Here is a 19,391-nt window from a genome sequence, read left to right on the forward strand (position 1 = left end):
TCTATATGGGAGCTCCACCTATTGCCCAATCCTGTACACTCCCTTTGCATTTAGGCTCTATGCCAGTCACATGTGCCATTATAGAATAACACTTAAGCACCCTGATGGCATGTTTGTAGGTAAACATACACTTCTGTGCATAAATGCTAGTATTTTAAATATTTATGTCAGAAGAGCAGGGGCAGCCCAAGGCAAGATGTTGCCTGAGGCAGGGCCGACATGCCGTCCCTCCCAGGGCGAGATGCCGCCCTCCCCCCAGGCCATGTTCTGTCATCCCCCTTCCTTCTTTCACCCTGTTCCTTGAGTTTACCTTCTTTCTTCATGTTCCAAAACCCTACGGCAGCAATTCCCATGCCCTGCCCTGCCGCCAGCCCTAACCACTTCTCTACTGCGGCTGCCTCTGAAGAAACATGAAGTTACATCAGAGAGGCAGCCGCAGTGAAGAGAAGAGGTGGGTTCCAGTGGCAGGGCAGCATATAGGAATCTTGCCTGCCGCCACTGGCTTTTGGAACTTGAATAAACAAGGTAAACTTGGGGAACGGGATGGAGGAAGGAAAAGAGATTTGCCGCTCTGGAAGAGAGCCACCTGAGGCCCCCACTTCAGGTGGTACAAGAGGCATGGAATGTGGGTGCCTTTCATGCAATTACAACAGTAAAAAATGTTCAGATAACATAGTAAGTTACTGCCAATGTCAACAAAACATATAGCAAAACATCTTAATAGACAGCACAGGGGGTATGCAGAGGTTGAAATTTAGTGTGTAGAAAGATGCCCTGACCTGCGTGATATGGTCGTATCAGTCATTGCTTTTAGACTAGAGTGCAAGGAAAAGGAGCTACAGGACTGATAAAAGTGCAAATACTTAGGATATCTGATATTTCATGGTTTATGAAATCCTGTTTTATCTCAGAGATTCATTCCTGCATGCTGAACTTGGCTTTTCTTCCTATGTTACATAGAAACAGAGAAGAATGTAGGCAGATTAAGACCATATGGCCTATCCAGTCTGCCCATCTATGCTATCTACTCTCCCTATCACTTCCTTAGAGATTACACATTTTGGGAACCCTGGTCTAGCTATATGCACTAGGTAGGCTTGCCAAAAAAACTGCAATTCACATCTCCCCTGAATTTATGTCTGATATTGCCATCCTGAGACCTTTATAAAGGAGCACCACAAGTTTTGCGAATGCCATTGGGTTGCTGTTTTATAAATCACATTACCTTCACCCCTGGAGATTTATTCTTAGGTTCTGTCTTCTGTCTGTTGAGCTTCTGTTGAATAAGTAGAGATTGGTCTGTACGAGAGTCATAACCCCCATGTTCCGAGTCATCTGTGCAAGTGTCTCTTCCAGTGTCTACAAAGAGAGAAACAGAAGGCAGAATCTTAAGCATCACTGAACATTTTAACATAAAATGTAGGGTAGCATATGGGGCAAAATATTTTCTTGGGGAGGACACTTTTGCAATGATGGATAAAACTCTATGAAAGCCGGTCCAATAAAACACATTTTTTATTAAAAAAAAATTCACTCGACGTGAGCTATAGTTATTAGTACCGACTGTTAACTTCGGCTGGTTACTGTGCTGGCTAAGCACTAACCCAGTTATATATAAATGTTCCTGTATAGAGTTTGGTATGCCATGCAAGGTACAGTTGATTCCTGCAAGCTCTTTTCTCATCGAAAACCCTATAAAAATCAGGGACTCGATATAAGAAATCGAGGCCCTGATTTTTATCGGGTTTTCAATGAGTATGCAATAATAGCACTACTATTCAGAATATGAACAAGCAAAACATTTTCTATTCTTTTTCTGAAAAGGTGAATATTTTCCTTTATTTTTTAGTTCATTTCACACATTAGTGTTAAAAATATCTTTTTTTTAAAATTTGAACTTTATTAGCTCTGCAGAACAACATATCAAAACAAGATTTTCTTCTTTAACAAGACACAAGTCTGCCCGTGTCAGTGAGCAGCATCTCAGCTGCTCATAGCTGCAGGCTGAACTGACCCCAGAAATAATGTGCCAGAACATCTGCAACTCCTGGCATTGAATATCTGGGTCTCAGCGGTCATCCGGAAGTTAACCAGGTTGCTGGCCGGTTTTCAGTCAGTTAACTTCACCACATCAATTAGGACATCCTTGTTGCTGTCCTAACTTAGGGGTCCTTTTACTAAGCTACATTAAAAAGTGGCCTGCAGTAGTATAGGCACTTGCACTGTTTGCGTGCCGGGCCAATTTTTACTGCATGTACAAAAAAATGGCTTTTTTAAAATAATGGGACGGGAAAAGGGCCTACGGTAAAAATGAAACCAGCACACGCCCAAAAACTAGCCCGAACCCCAGTGACATTCCTAGGGTGGCTGACACCCGGGGCAGATCACCGATGCGCCCCCCCCGGTGCAGCGTGACCCCCCCACCCCCGGCGAAAGGACACCCCCTCCCCCCTGGTGAAAGGACACCCCCACCCGGGTGCATTTTTACCTGCTGGGGGGTGCCGCACGCCTGTAGGCTTCACTCGTTCCATGCGCCCTCTGCCCCGGAACAAGAAGTAACCTGTTCCGGGGCAGAGAGAGCACGGAACGAGCGGAGCTGACAGGCATGCGGCACCCCCCCAGCAGCGTGCACCCGGGGCGGACCGCCCCCACCGCCCCCGCCTTGGTACACCACTGCTGAACCCTTAACGCCACCCATTGATCTAGCAGTAAAGGCTCACATGCTACACATGCGGTGACTGGTCGGTGCGCACCAAGTGCCGATTACCGCTGGAACTAGCACACGTAGGAAGAAATAAATAATAATTAATCCACACATTATGGGTGCGTGCCAAATCTGAACTTACTGCCAGAAGGGTGAACTAACCTGGCAGTAGTCTCATATGGGCACTTGCTGCATGAATGTAGAGCCTACCATAGCTTAGTAAAAGAGTCCCTTTATGCGGTAACTTAGCCATTTAGTACACTGAAAACTGCCATTATCTGACTAACCAGCTTATAATCGAAAGTGCTCGCCGGCTATCTTCCAACACAAATCGGGAGATGGCCGGCGATTTCTTAAAAAGGGCGAAATCAGTATAACCGAAAGCGGCATTTTAGACATCGCCCCTTTCCCGTCGCTTCGCCGGCGAAAGTTCAAGGGGGCGTGTCGGTAGATTAGCGAAGGCGGGGCATGGGCGGGCATGGGCGTGGCTACCAGATGACCGGCTTTCGCTGATAATGGAAAAAAAAAGCGGCGTTAAGCAGTATTTCGCCGGCTTTACTTGGTCCTTTTATTTTCACGACCAAGCCTCAAAAAGGTGCCCCAACTGACCAGATGACCACTGGAGGGAATGGGGGATGACCTCCCCATACTCCCCCAGTGGTCACCAACCCCCTTCCATACTAAAAAAATAAAACTAAAAACCTTTTTTGCCAGCCTGTATGCCAGCCTCAAATGCCGTACCCACCTCCATGACAGCAGAATGTGTTGTATCCTCCGCCAGCCTTTCCCTGGTTGCGATGTGGCTCTCAGGTGAGTGTGACACCTTTTCTGTTAGGTGCCCTGCAGAGTCACATCAGCAATGCATTGTGGTGGGTGTAGGGTACTGGGCTCTACTCCCATGGTGCTTTTCCCCCTGCTAACTGGGTCAGAGTGTGTCCAGTTTTGTTTCCGGTAGTCCATGAGGTAGTGGCCATTTTTGTAAGCCAGTTTTAGATCCCTTTCATGTGTTACCCACGTTAGAGAACGTAGTTCTTACCTTGAATGGTGCTGAAAGAGGGCATTGTACACCATTCTGCCAGCTCTGACTTACTGCTAATCTTAGTACCAGGGGACTCTTTGCCAGTGGGGCACAACCTCTGATCTGCAGTTAACTGTGAGTAAACGTGCTTATTTCAAGAAAGGACTTTTTCAGAGAGATTAGTTTTCAGGTGTGAACTGGTGTGCCAAAGTTATACAGCAGCAATAAGTCCTAGAGGCTGTATGCAGGTCCCTGGAGCAATTTTAGTGGGTGCAGTACATTTGTGGGTAGTGGGTTTGGGGGGGGTTGGGGGGCTCAGCTCCCAAAGTAAGGGAGCTATGCACGTGGGAGCTTTTCTGAAGTCCAGCGCAGTGCCCCCTAGGGTGGCTGGTTAGTGTCCTGGCATGTCAGGGGGGGGGGCCAGTGCACTAAAAATGCTGGCTCCTCCCACGGCCAAATGCCTTGAATTTGGCCGGAGTTTGAGATGGCTGACATAACTTTCCATTATCGCTGAAAAACAAACCCGGCCATCTCAAACCCGGCGAACTCCAAGGCATTTGGCCGGGCTAAACCGTATTATCGAAAAAAAAGATGGCCGGCCATCTTTTTCGATAATACGGTTCCGGCCAGCTGTAGCGCCGCCGCCAACATAGATCGCTGGCGATCTATTTGGCTGGCGACGTTCGATTATGCCCCTCAGTGTAGGCACTCCACCTAAAACCCTCGGTTCACCCCTAACCTAACCAGTTAAGTGCTGTTGAATACTGTGTGCTGGGGCACTCAGAAGGGTTTAACCAGGCAGGAGCCTTTTGAATACTGGACAACTAGTTGTTTCCATCAGGTGTCCGATGTTATATATTTCAGACTCACTTTACTGATTCCGTCATTGTACATTTCAGGATCTTTCCTTTTCTTCCTCCTTCCCTATTCCCACCAGCCATTCCCAGATTATAATCTTAAAGCACACTGCATTATGTACACACAAATCAAAGCTCTCCCAAATGTCATCGTATTGGTTAATTTTCTGAGATCTTCATGCTGTTATCCTACACTTCACACATCTCTCTTTAATTGTTCCACCCACTCAGCTTTTGTGGGAAGATTCATCGGTTTCTATCTTGCTGCAATTAAATTCCTTATGTATTTAGATTTAGTGCACATCTTTTTCAGTAGGTAGCTCAAAGGAAGCTGCATTCACATGACATAGAGGCATTCCCATGTCCCCAGAAGGTTTAGAATTTTTTTACAGCTGAGGTAAGAGAGGGTAAAGTGATTTGCTAAAGATCAGAAGGAAGGAGCAACAGTGGCATTTGACCTTGGTTTTGCAGGTTGTCAGTCTGGTGCTCTATCCACTGCATACTCCTTCACTCCACCTTTGCTGCATCTGGACAATATACTACAAATTGATAGGGATGGGCAGCTACTGCCATTTAATGGTACTATCTCTAGTGGTCAGCCTTTTAATGCAAGACTACTGTTAGTCTCAGCTGCCATTTAAAGTAGCAGCCACTAGGGGCAGATGCAAGCGGGGTTCAGGCCTACTTCGATAGCCACTCAACCACCAGGGACCGAAAGGTAGACCTGGGGGGAGGGGGAGGCTGCTTATATGAGAGCGGTCCGGAATTGGGAGGGGGTGGATTGGATTGGAGGGATTGTAATCAGGCGTGGAGTGGGGGGGGGGGGGGGGGGGGATGGAATCTGAGAAAAATGTGTAATGGTGATAGGATTTGTTGTGGAGATTCTGGTCATGTCATGGGGAGGCTCGGGCGAAAAGGAGATGTGTGTGAGAGATAGGACACCAATGACAGCTATTCGGGTGCCAGCTGATATTCTGTGCTGGCATCCACATAGCTAAGCAACCAAAGTTAAGACTGCTTTTTATGGAGTCCTATTTGGCCACTTAGCTATGTAAGAGCTGAATATCACTGGCACCCACCTAGCTGCCAGTTCCTCCCTGACTCCGCCCTCAGAATGAACCTCCCTGGTGCATTTACAAAATGTTCAGGAGGAGTAAGAATGTGCTTTAATTTTTATTTGGAATGTTTAAAGCTAACATATTTGAAGAAAATACTTCAAGAAAATTCTCTGGTGAGCTCCTTTTTCTTAACTTTGCTTACTGGTAGTGAAATGAATCACACATCCACTGCAGTGCAATATGGTTGTTCTAAATGACATGCAAATCATTTCACCAACTATTTTCAAAAAGGAGCAAGCGACTGAGCAATGAGCCAAGTTATGAAGTTACCTCAGCCATCTGTACACTTATGATTAGTGCATATTGCATTAATCTGTAAGCCAATTTGGATTTGGAAATCGTGCACAACTCCAATAGAATGGAAGAAAATTATTTTATAGATTTTAAGTCCATACACTACAGGTAATGAAACCCCACATTATTCAAGACAATTGGATAATTCATGGTTTACACACCTTCCTGTATTCCTTCATTTTCCTTACTTTTCATATCTCATTTATATAATGTATGGGTTGTAGGTAATAACTTTTACCACATTTATAAATGATTTAGAAATGGGAAAAAATGAGGTGATCAAATTTGTAGATGATACCATGGGGGGAAGTTATCAACATGGGCTACTGTTAAGATAGTTATTTTACTGTTAATTTTACTATTATTTTATTGTTAGCCCAGGTTATTAGTATCTAGGTCTCATTGTATAAAATGGAACCTGTGCTAAAATAGCATGAGTTAGTGATAAAACAACCCATCTTAACGGTAGCCCATGTTGAAAACCTTTCTCTTAGTGTGAAGAGTTTCAGTCTCTGGTAACCAGAACTGGTATTGTGATGTCATAATGCATCATTCCACCAATAAGAGCCAACCTCATCAGTGATGTCACAATGGCTTTATTGTCCAATATTTGACTCACTTTTATTACAAACAGCAGTGATTTCCATTTCTAGAGACATTTTTTTCTTTAATTAAGGGGGAGGTTATCAGCATAGGCTACTGTTAAGCAAAGTTATTTTACTGTTAGTCCCATTTATTAGTAACTGGATCCCACTGCATAAAATGGGACCTGTGCTAAAATAGCACAAGATGTGGTAAAATAACACATCTTAACAGTAGCCAGCATTTATTTATTTATTTATTATTTATTTTATATCATTTATACCCCACATTTTCCCACCACTGGCAGGATAACGTCCCCCTTTCAATGGCATGATACTATCCACCCAACTTTTTAAAAAAATACAGCAAGGGAAATTGAGCATCTGCCAGTGGTCAGCAAACACATAATTGCTTTTGGTTAACCAGATGCCTATGTGGGGAGTCCATAAGGTATGTAAGCATGTTTTATAATGACAGCATACAGGAGGTGCCTGTAAGCCTTTAAAAATGAGGCTCCTAGAACCAGCCCTAGTACCATATAAATTCAGACGCACTCATTTATACCTCTTGTGTGCCTATAATCTGCTTGTACACTCAGGAATTCATGACTACACCCTCAGGAACACCTACATGGGGCACACACAAAGAAGCATGCTGCCTTCTCTCTGGATGTACCATGGGGTAATTGTACAAAAGGCCTTTTCCATACCTTTCTTGGGGAACTGGGTTCAGGGCCCCTTTTAGCAAGCTGTAGCAGCACTTGTCATTTGGCCTTTTCGGGGGGGAGCCCTTACCGCCACCCACTGAGGTGGTAGTAAGGGCTCCCGCATTAACCCAGTGGTAACCGGGCAGCGCACTGCACTGCCCGATTACAGGGTATGATACATACCTGTAGCAGTTGTTCTCCGAGGACAGCAGGCTGATTGTTCTCACGACTGGGTTGACGTCCGCGGCAGCCCCCACCAACCGGAAGAAGCTTCGCGGGACGGTCGGCACGCAGGGCACGCCCACCGCGCATGCGCGGCCGTCTTCCCGCCCGTGCGCGACCGCTCCCGCCAGTTGAATGACTAGCAAAAGATGAAACACACAACTCCAAAGGGGAGGAGGGAGGGTAGGTGAGAACAATCAGCCTGCTGTCCTCGGAGAACAACTGCTACAGGTATGTATCATACCCTTTCTCCGAGGACAAGCAGGCTGCTTGTTCTCACGACTGGGGTATCCCTAGCTCTCAGGCTCACTCAAAACAAGAACCCAGGTCAATTGAACCTCGCAACGGCGAGGGAACAACAGAAATTGACCTACGAAGAACAACTAACTGAGAGTGCAGCCTGACCAGAATAAATTCGGGTCCTGGAGGGTGGAGTTGGATTTACACCCCAAACAGATTCTGCAGCACCGACTGCCCGAACCGACTGTCGCGTCGGGTATCCTGCTGGAGGCAGTAATGAGATGTGAATGTGTGGACAGATGACCACGTCGCAGCCTTGCAGATCTCTTCAATAGTGGCTGACTTCAAGTGGGCCACCGACGCTGCCATGGCTCTGACACTATGAGCCGTGACATGACCCTCAAGAGTCAGCCCAGCCTGGGCGTAAGTGAAGGAAATGCAGTCTGCTAGCCAATTGGAGATGGTGCGTTTCCCGACAGCGACCCCTAGCCTGTTAGGGTCGAAAGAAATAAACAATTGGGCGGACTGTCTGTTGGGCTGTGTCCGCTCCAAGTAGAAGGCCAATGCTCTCTTGCAGTCCAATGTGTGCAACTGACGTTCAGCAGGGCGGGTATGCGGCCTGGGGAAGAATGTTGGCAAGACAATTGACTGGTTAAGATGGAACTCCGACACCACCTTCGGCAGGAACTTTGGGTGGGTGCGGAGCACTACTCTGTTGTGATGAAATTTGGTATATGGAGCATGAGCTACCAGGGCTTGAAGCTCACTGACCCTACGAGCTGAAGTAACTGCCACCAAGAAAATGACCTTCCAGGTCAAGTACCTCAGATGGCAGGTATTCAGTGGCTCAAAAGGAGGTTTCATCAGCTGGGTGAGGACGACGTTGAGATCCCATGACACAGTAGGAGGCTTGATAGGGGGCTTTGACAAAAGCAAACCTCTCATGAATCGAACGACTAAAGGCTCTCCAGAGATGGCTTTACCTTCCACACGATAATGGTAAGCACTAATCGCACTAAGGTGATTCCTTACTGAGTTGGTCTTGAGGCCAGACTCTGATAAGTGCAGAAGGTATTCAAGCAGGTTCTGTGCAGGGCAAGAACGAGGTTCTAGGGCCTTGCTCTCACACCAAACGACAAACCTCCTCCACTTGAAAAAGTAACTCTTTTTAGTGGAATCCTTCCTAGAGGCAAGCAAGACCCGGGAGACACCCTCAGACAGACCCAACGCAGCGAAGTCTACGCCCTCAACATCCAGGCCGTGAGAGCCAGGGATTGAAGGTTGGGGTGCAGCAACGCTCCGTCGTTCTGCGAAATGAGAGTCGGAAAACACTCCAATCTCCACGGTTCTTCGGAGGACAACTCCAGAAGAAGAGGGAACCAGATCTGACGGGGCCAAAAGGGCGCTATCAGAATCATGGTGCCGCGGTCTTGCTTGAGCTTCAGTAAGGTCTTCCCCACCAAAGGTATGGGAGGATAAGCATACAGGAGGCCGGTCCCCCAATGAAGGAGAAAGGCATCTGACGCTAGCCTGCCGTGTGTCTGAAGCCTGGAACAGAACAGAGGCAGCTTGTGGTTGGTCTGAGAGGCGAAAAGATCCACCGAGGGGGTGCCCCACTCTCGGAAGATCTTGCGTACCACTCTGGAATGGAGCGACCACTCGTGCGGTTGCATGACTCTGCTCAGTCTGTCGGCCAGACTGTTGTTTACGCCTGCCAGGTACGTGGCTTGGAGAAGCATGCCGAAGCGACACGCCCAACGCCACATACCGACGGCTTCCTGACACAGGGGGCGAGATCCGGTGCCCCCCTGCTTGTTGACGTAATACATTGCAACCTGATTGTCTGTCCGAATTTGGATAATTTGGCAGGACAGCCGATCTCTGAAAGCCTTCAGTGCGTTCCAGATCGCTCGGAGCTCCAGGAGGTTGATCTGCAGATCCTTTTCCTGGAGGGACCACAGACCCTGGGTGTGAAGCCCATCGACATGGGCTCCCCACCCCAGGCGGGATGCATCCGTCGTCAGCACTTTCGTGGGCTGTGGAATTTGGAATGGACGTCCCAGGGTCAAATTGGTCCGTATGGTCCACCAGAGCAGTGAAGTGCGGCAACTGGTGGAGAGGCGGATGACATCCTCTAGATTCCCGGTGGCTTGGAACCACTGGGAGGCTAGGGTCCATTGAGCAGATCTCATGTGAAGACGAGCCATGGGAGTCACATGAACTGTGGAGGCCATATGACCCAGAAGTCTCAACATCTGCCGAGCTGTGATCTGCTGAGACGCTCTGGTCTGCGAAGCCAGGGCCAAGAGATTGGTGGCCCTCGCTTCGGGAAGGTAGGCCTGAACCGTCTGGGAATTCAGCAGCGCTCCTATGAATTCCAGAGACTGAGTTGGCTGGAGATGGGACTTTGGGTAATTTATCACAAACCCCAGCAGCTCCAGAAGTTGAATAGTGCACTGCATGGACCGGAGGGCTCCTGCCTTCGAGGTGTTCTTGACCAGCCAATCGTCGAGATATGGGAACACGTGCACTCCCAGCTTGCGTAGGTAGGCCGCTACCACCACGAGGCACTTTGTAAACACTCGTGGGGCAGAGGCGAGCCCAAAGGGCAGCACACAATACTGAAAGTGCCGTGCGCCCAGGCGGAATCTGAGATACTGTCTGTGAGCTGGCAGTATCGGGATGTGAGTGTATGCGTCCTTTAAATCCAGGGAACATAGCCAATCGTTTTTCTGAATCATTGGCAGAAGGGTGCCCAAGGAAAGCATCCTGAACTTTTCTTTGACCAGGAATTTGTTCAGGCCTCTCAGGTCTAGGATGGGACGCATCCCCCCTGTTTTCTTTTCCACAAGGAAGTACCTGGAATAGAATCCCTGCCCTTCCTGCCCGGGTGGTACGGGCTCGACCGCATTGGCGCTGAGAAGGGCGGAGAGTTCCTCTGCAAGTACCTGCTTGTGATGGGAGCTGAAAGACTGAGCTCCCGGAGGACAATTTGGAGGCAGGGAGGTCAAATTCAGGGCGTATCCGCACCGCACTATTTGGAGAACCCACTGGTCGGAGGTTATGAGAGGCCACCTTTGGTGAAAGAATTTTAACCTCCCTCCGACCGGCAGGTCGTCCGGTACGGACACTTGTAGGGTGGCTATGTTCCCGTGGATCCAGTCAAAAGCCCGTCCCCGGCTTTTGCTGTGGAGGCGCAGGGGGCTGCTTAGGCGCACGCTGTTGACGGGAACGAGCGCGCTGGGGCTGTCCCTGTGCCTGACGAGGCCTTCGGGCCGGCTGGTTGTACCTACGCTTCGCAAAAGAATAGGGTGCAGCCTGCCGAGCCCGGGAAAAAACGCCCGCCCGCGGGGGCGGGTGCTGAAGGCGCCCGGTGGGAGAGCTTGTCGAGAGCGGTTTCCCGCTGATGCAGTTGGTCAACCATCTGCTCGACCTTCTCGCCAAAAATATTATCCCCCCGGCAAGGGACGTCAGCCAGTCTCTGCTGGGTGCGGTTGTCCAGGTCAGAGGCACGCAGCCATGAGAGCCTGCGCATCACTATACCTTGGGCCGCAGCACGAGATGCCACGTCACAGGTGTCAAAAATCCCCCTGGACAGGAACTTTCTGCACGCCTTCAGCTGCCTGACCACCTCCTGATATGGCCTGGACTGCTCCGGCGGGAGCTTATCGACCAGGTCCGCCAGCTGTTGCACATTGGTCCGCATGTGGATGCTCATATAGAGCAGGTAAGATTGGATGCGGGTCACGAGCATGGAGGATTGGTAGGCCTTCCTCCCAAATGAGTCCAGAGTGCGAGACTCCCGCCCCGGGGGCGCCGAGGCGGTATCCCTCGAACTCCGTGCCCTCTTGAGAGCAGAATCCACGACCGCTGAGTCATGGGGCAACTGGGGCCGCATGAGCTCTGGGTCAGAGTGGATCCTGTACTGGGACTCTGCTTTCTTGGGAATGGTGGGGTTAGTTAGTGGTCGCACCCAGTTCCGAAGCAGCGTCTCCTTCAGGACATTGTGCAGCGGTACCGTGGAGGACTCTCTAGGTGGTGATGGATAGTCGAGGACCTCGAGCATCTCGGCCCTCGGCTCTTCCACAGAGACCACGGGAAAGGGAATGCTTATAGACATATTCCGCACAAAGGAGGCAAAGGAGAGACTCTCAGGAGGTGAGAGCTTCCTCTCCGGTGACGGCGTGGGGTCCGAGGGAAGGCCCGTAGACTCCTCTGAGGAGAAATATCTCGGGTCTTCCTCTTCCCCCCACGAGTCCTCATCCTCGGTATCGGACATTAGCTCATGTAGCTGAGTCCGGTACCGGGCCCGGCTCGACGTCGAGGCACCGAGGTCTCGGTGTCGTCGAGCGGTGGACTCCCGCGCCGGCGGGGACGGAGCTCCCTCCATCGACGTCGACGGGGACTCCACCTGCGTGGCGGTCGAGACCGGCACCGCAAGCGGCGGCGGTGTCGACAGCCCCGGCGCCGGGCTAGAGCTCGCCGGCGCCACAGTCATCGGCGCCGGGGGCGCAAGCACCCCCGACGCCGGCACAGCCTGGCGCATCAGCCCTTCCAGGATCCCCGGAAGGATGGCTCTGAGGCACTCGTCCAGGCCCGCTGCCGGGAAAGGCGGTGGGGCCGGTAAGGGTGTCGGTGCCAGAAGCTGCTGGGGGCCAGGAGACGGCACCGAGGTGCCGGAACCCCGACGCGTCGGTACCTCCACCACCGACGGAGATCTCTCCTCTCTGCGATGACGCTTCGGCGTCGACTCCCCTTCAGGGTGCACCGAGGGCTCCCGGTGACGGCGCTTCTTATCTTTTTTCCGGTGCACGTCACCGGCGCCGGAGGGCATGGAGGAGGAGGAGGTCGATCCCCCTCGGTCTCGAGGTACCGGGTCCGACAGGGTTCGGTCCCGTGGCTCACGAGCTGAGGGAGTGACCGGGGCCGACAGCCCACGCGGCCTCTCAACCCCACTCTCACCGGCGGACCGGCGGACCGACGGGACCTGTTCTCCTGGGGTCGCTGCCATCGGTGCCGATGTCTCGGGCATCGATACCGGTACCGAAGATCCGGCCTTCGATACCGATGCCGTCGAGGTCGACGTCGAGGGGCCGGCGCAAGTTCCAAAAAGACGGTCCCGCAGAACTTGCCTCGCAACCTGAGTCCGTTTCCGGAGACCGAGACACAGCGCGCACGACTTGAGATTGTGCTCCGGCCCGAGGCACTGGAGGCACCAAGCGTGGGTGTCGGTCTGCGAGATCGGCCGGCCGCAGCGACCACACTTTTTAAATCCACTCGGGACCTTCGAGGACATCGACGGAAAAATCGCGTCGGCGAAGTCAAAGTCGGCAATGGTGGCTAAAATCACACCACGAAAAAACTAGCCGACCGAGCGGCCACTAGGCCGCAACGAGGCGTCCCCGCTGGAAGCGAGGGAAAAGGGGAGCGCGTGCTCCACACGCGCGAAAATCTTTTTTTTTTTTTTTAACAATACGAAGAAAGAAAGAAAGAAAGAGGAACCGAACGGGTCAAAGCAACGATCCGCGTAAACGCGGTCGAAAAATCCGGCGGCTGAACGGAGAGAGAGGCGATTGCACAACTCTCTCCAGTCGTGGAAAAAAAGTAACTGGCGGGAGCGGTCGCGCACGGGCGGGAAGACGGCCGCGCATGCGCGGTGGGCGTGCCCTGCGTGCCGACCGTCCCGCGAAGCTTCTTCCGGTTGGTGGGGGCTGCCGCGGACGTCAACCCAGTCGTGAGAACAAGCAGCCTGCTTGTCCTCGGAGAACGCTGGGTACAGTCTGCTGTTTCAAAAATAAAGTTTTGTAGGGCCAGAAATGATGGCGTGCTAGGTGTGGGAAGCACCACTGGGCTGCTGTAGTAGCCCAGCTGTACTTCCTATATAGCGAAGAGGTAAGACAGCGTTGGTCTTAGCAATGTTTAGCAAATGGAGCCCTCAATTCCCACTGCAGCTCTTTGTGACTCTGGGCAAGTCACGCAGGGAGTCTTTTACTAAGGTGCATTAGCGTTTTTAGCTCATGCTAAAAATCAGCTGGCGCTAAATGCTGAGATGAGTGTTTAGCGCCAGCTGATTTTTAGTGTGAGCTAAAAACACTAGTGTTCCTTAGTAAAAGATCCGAATCCTTAATCCACAATTACCCCAGATACATAATAAGTACCTGAACATAATATGTAAAACCATTTGATTGTATCAACACCCCCCCCCCCCCATTCCATATAGAAAGCGGCCATTATATGGAGAGAAAAAACATTTATAAATTGACCCCTCACATAAATAACTAACTTCTCAAATACTTGGGGAGCCAAAAAGAAAATCAATGCAAATTATAAATGGGAATAATAAGCTTTCAAAGAGACATCAGGTCAATAGTTTTAGGGTGATCAAAGTAAAATATATTATTAAGAAGTGACTGCCCTCAATTATGACTTGAATGGTATTTTTGCTCAAACTTGGGTACAAATAAGCTTAATTTTGATAGAATTGTTTTGCATATTGCTCCCCGAAAGGGCTATACCAAAATGGCTCTCACTGCTTTTGTCAAACAGCGAAAAAGCTCATAGCAGATGCAATCTTCTTTTTCTTCACTGGTTGATAGCTTACGTTAAGGTCTTTACCCAGCCCCCAATCTTTGGAAGGGATGATTCAAATAACAGGTGGAAAAATAATCTGCTATGATTACAAGGCATCTGTCAAAGCATATTTACAGCCCAAGGAAGACTTCCAGAGTTTAGATTTCTACAGACATATAGAGTTCTGCAGAACAGAAAGAACTCTGTAATCTCTTGGATATTTGGGACATTTTAGAGGTGGTTTTTCTATTTCATGTTTAAGGCAATCATCTTCCTAAAACAGACTCTTAAATATCCTGCAGTACATTTTCTACTGTATTTGTCTTCAGCCCAATCCATTTTACATTGGCTCTTGGTTTGTTCCATTTTTGCTTCTGTTATTACTTAACTGCTGTAGGAGAAAAGCCATTAGGAGGGTAAAGTATTCCACTTAAAAAGGATAATTTCCCTCTGAATAATGCATGCATTAAACAACAAGAATACAATTCTAAAGAAAAACTTACATTTCAGAATCAAAATAGCTTTAACTTGCTTTGATTTTAGTAGGCAAGTAAGTTTCTAGTAGATTTCAAGTATACTTAAAGAAAGCAAAAGAGTTGAGAATGTGCATGGAACCAATAATTTTTCTAAAGAAGAGCAGGTCAAGCTTATGTCTGTATCATAATATGTGTCACCATCCACACTTGCTCTCTGAAGGTAAGAACATAAGAAAAATCAGACCAAAGTCCAGCAAGCTCAGCATCCCTTCTCCAACAGTGGCCAGTCTGGGTCACAATTACCCAGCAGATTCCAAAAGTAGCGAAGCCTGGGCATGGGAGGTGCTGCCACTTACACACACACAATATATAGAATACAGTAATTGATGTACACCCTTGCTGCATTTGATGCACAAACATAGATCCAAGTCTATGCCAGGTACATAAATATAAGGTGTGCCAATGCCAGTTTACACTAGTATTTTATAATGGAATCTGGGCACGGCATAGGGACGTACCGTAAAACGCATGGATGCACAGAGAGGTTTCCCCTCCTTATTCTTTAGAGGACTGACGCAGAGTAAATTCATGTCCAAAACAGATAACGAGGTTTATGCAAAGGAAAATTTGCTGGTCAATTCAGTCGTCAGTTCGGTGCAAGCCAAGCCTGAAAGGGACTATTAAAAACCCATCTGCACCATATTTATCCTCTTGTCCATAGACCCTAAGCTCCAGTTTTGAAATGCATATTTAATCTGTTGACTACTTCAATGGTTATTCACCTTAGCCCCCCATCTCACCTCACCTCAAAATCAGCGCATTTACTCCTTATAGTGCAGCGTAATAAGTAAAGGGATGAAAGTTTTCAAGAAAAATAATGTGATAGAAAAGGTTGGAACACAATCAATATCCATCATCCACATCTTTGCTTTTTCAAGTTAAATATTTTGCTCAAGGGATTGGAAAACAGTAAATCTGTGAGAAAAGCCCTCAAAATTGCAGGCAAGTGGCCCATGGCCAAGAGTACTTGATTGCCCATTAAAACTTGTCTCGTGTGACTGCCTCAATGACATCTGGAGCTCTCTGTACAGCTGCTAGTGTAACCAGTAAAATATACCAAGACATGATTCATAGAATACTTTCGCCTAGTTTGAGACTATGGAAATCACTCTTTATAACTTGGGCCAAAAAGATCTGTTTTATATTACAGTATTGCCCCGTTATGATGCATAGGCTAAACCTATTATAAGTCAGACCCATACGCTCTGGTACTCAAATATCTTCTACATTTTACCATGCTAATCCATTGGGACTAATTAGAAGCTGAAAGGAGTTCCCACAAATATTAAAAAAAAGCCATAAGCACTAGCATGGAGAGAGAGAGAGAGAGAGAGAGAGAGAGAGAGAGAGAGAGAATGATGGTCACTAGTTATTCCCATATCTAGATCATTCATAAATATGTTAAAAAGCAGCAGTCCCAACACAGACCCCTGCGGAACCCCACTATCTACCCTTCTCCATTGAGAATTCTGACCATTTAACCCTACTCTCTTTTTTCTATCCTTTAACCAGTTTGTAATCAGCAGAGGATGAACCACTGCCCTATTTAATGTTGTTGGTAGTTGCCCATTATAAAGAGAGGTGTTCACAATTTTTGTGGCACCTTCTATAAGGCCCATACTTGCCTGCTGCACTATCTTTGATGGGCAGGGATCGAGGGGGCAGGTAGTTGGCCGAAGGTCTCTTAGGATTTTGTCAAGAGTCTCCTCTGTCATTAGGTTAAAAGTGTTCCATCTGTCTCTGTTTGTAGGGGGCGAGTTTGTGCACCCCTGGTTGACTGGTTGGGCACTGGGTGGGATTGCCTGTAAATCCTGGTGGAGACTTTTAATTTTGTTGGCAAAGTATGCAGCAAAATCATTGCAGTTCAGTTTAGACTGGGCAGGCTGGTTCTGTTGTGGGGGTTGCAGTAGGCTGTTTACTATACTGAACAGCTGCTTGGTTGAATTGGCAGCCTGTGCAATGCATTGAGAGAAATACTGTTTTTTGTTTGCTGTTAAGGCTTGGTGGTACTTTGCCATGTGCTTCCTGCAGTTTAGCCTGTCTTCATCCGGGTGAGATTTGCGCCATCTCCTTTCCAGTTTTCATCCTTCACGTTTAAGGATCCGAAGTTCTGGAGAAAACCAAGCTGAGCGTTTGAGAGTGGGGCATAAGACCTTTTTTAGTGGTGCTGTTTTCTTTAAGGTCTTGGCTAAGTGTGTATTCCAGATGTCAACTTGTTCTGCCACTGTTGTCTTTTCATCTACATGTGGATAGCCAAAGGCCTCTAGAAAATTCTCAGCGGTCAGCTTTTTTTTGTCTCTGATCTCCTTCCAAACTTTGGGAGGTGCCATTTGTTTCAGGTGGTCACTTAGGGAGAATTTAGTTAGAAAATGGTCTGACCATGATAGGGGTGTTATATTAATACCGATATCCCAGGATTCTGGGATATCCACCCCTTTGTAGAATGCCAGGTCTAGTATGCGACCCTTTTCGTGGGTTGGAGAATTGATCACTTGTGTAAATCCTAGTGCTGTCATCGTGTCTAGAAAGGCAACTGTGGTGGTATCTGGGGTTTCGATGTGTAGATTGAAGTCTCCCATGTTCACCAGCCTAGGGTAATTCAGGGTCACTTGAGTAATCAGGTCTAGTAGTCCTTGCACAGATAATGTGTTGTTATGAGGTGCTCTGTAAACCATGAGCAGCCAGATTGGTTTCTCCTCTTCAAGTTTGATTAAAAGAGATTCTTATCCATGTAGTTGGGGGATGGATATTCTGGGCAGTTTGATTGTGTCCCAAATCAAGACTGCTACCCCTCCACCCTGTCTTCCAGGTCTTGGTTGATGTTCGATGTTGAAACCTGTTGGGCATAGTTCAGCCAGTGGTAAACCCCCACTTTCATCTAGCCAGGTTTCACTTATTCCTAGGATGTCAAGATGCTGTTCATTTATGGCATCATGGATGACCGAGGATTTCTTTGCAGCTGATCTGGCATTCACCAGTCCTATAGTTCCCAAGGGTGGTCTGGGGGTGCTGTGGGTAGCTTTGGTGTGACAATGAGGTGATCTTTTAAGTACTGTTATGTAGGTGTTTGACCTCTTGCACTTTTGCCTTATCTTTGGTTTGTTGGGGTTATGGTTTCCCCTGCCACACACCATTTTTGTGTCAGAAGCTAGTTAGGTAAAATTTCACTGGGTGGCACTGCAAGCCACCTTTTGGATTACACCCTGTAGACCAGCAGTCTTCCTAGTTGGCAATGCAGGGGTTAGGCTTTAATAGCTGGAAGAAAAGACCTTTTTAAAGTTGTAAATTCAGACCAAGCCTGTGAGATCAAAGTCTTCCATCAAATAGAGAAACAAATGGCTGCACTTACCACTTCTATGTGAAATTCTTGGAGACAGTGCATAGGTTTCCTTTAGTTTTAAGGAATCTAAAAGATTCAGAGTTATAGAAGTAGATTATATAGTTAAAATACATTTTTAACTCACGGATTGTAGGTATGAACTTAAGAGTTTCTGGTTCTGATATCCTTGGATGGTCCAATTGATGCAGGTTGCTGTAGGCTTTTTCTTTATTGTCCCAGAGTAAGGATAGATGTAAATAAGGATCCAGCTCCAATCTCAGAGCATGAGGAGAGTTATTTAGGGGAGATAAAATTTCCTTTCTCCAGCCAAAAATAAATGGAAGAAGTTCCGAGTAAAGTTGAGGACTGGCGCCTCAACACAGACTGAGCAGCAGTCAGTAAAAGTTTGGGTTGTAAATATGCATAAAATAAGCAGAAAATGTAGTTATTTAATCTAAGTTGCAGAGCCTGATGTGAACCTAGCCAGCCAGCCTGCCCTGCCAAGCATCCCACATCCAAATAAATATTTAATTCTCTATAGACAAGCAGGGCAATACAGGCACGTCCCTGACAAACACTTAGACGACTTTACCTGGTTGTGTTTCTCTTACGACCAAGGCACAAAAAGGTGCCCGAAATGACCAGATGACCACCGGAGAGAATTGGGGATGACCTCCCTTTACTCCCCCAGTGGCCACTAACCCCCTCCCACCCTCAAAAAATATTTTAAAAAATATTGATTGCCAGCCTCTATGCCAGCCTCAGATGTCATACTCAGCTCCATCACAGCAGTATGCAGGTCCATGTAGCAGTTTTAGTGGGTGCAGTGCAACTCAGGCAGGCAGACCCAGGTCCATCCCCCCCCCTACCTGTTACCTCCAAAACCCACCACAAACTCACTGTACCCACATCTAGGTGCCCCCTTCACCCGTAAGGGCTATGGTAGTGGTGTACAGTTGTGGATAGTGGGTTTTAGGGGTGGTTAGGGGGGCTCAGTAAACAAGGTAAGGGAGCTATGTACTTGGAAGCAATTTATGAAGTCCACTGCACTGCCCCCTAGGGTGCCCAGTTGGTATCCTGGCATGTCAGGGGGATCAGTGAACAACAAATGCCTGCTCCTCCCATGACCAAATGGCTTGCATTTGGTCATTTCTGAGCTGGACTTCCTTGGTTTCGATTATCGCCGAAAATCAGAAACCACCAAGTCTAGGGACAACCACCTCTA

The 19,391-nt window shown here is 48.3% G+C and overlaps 1 protein-coding gene across 1 annotated transcript in view; it reads right to left on the bottom strand.

Annotated features, from left to right (window-relative positions):
- ANO3 (anoctamin 3) overlaps positions 1-19,391 on the bottom strand; it is a 397,666-nt gene that overhangs the window by 147,142 nt on the left and 231,133 nt on the right. Inside the window, exon 3 of the mRNA XM_030200697.1 lies at positions 1,232-1,359. Coding sequence (XP_030056557.1) covers positions 1,232-1,359 — 128 coding nt within the window. The remainder of the gene's footprint in view (positions 1-1,231; positions 1,360-19,391) is intronic.

Source organism: Microcaecilia unicolor, chromosome 4 (genome assembly GCF_901765095.1).
Source record: "Microcaecilia unicolor chromosome 4, aMicUni1.1, whole genome shotgun sequence".
In the NCBI taxonomy this organism is placed as follows: domain Eukaryota; kingdom Metazoa; phylum Chordata; class Amphibia; order Gymnophiona; family Siphonopidae; genus Microcaecilia; species Microcaecilia unicolor.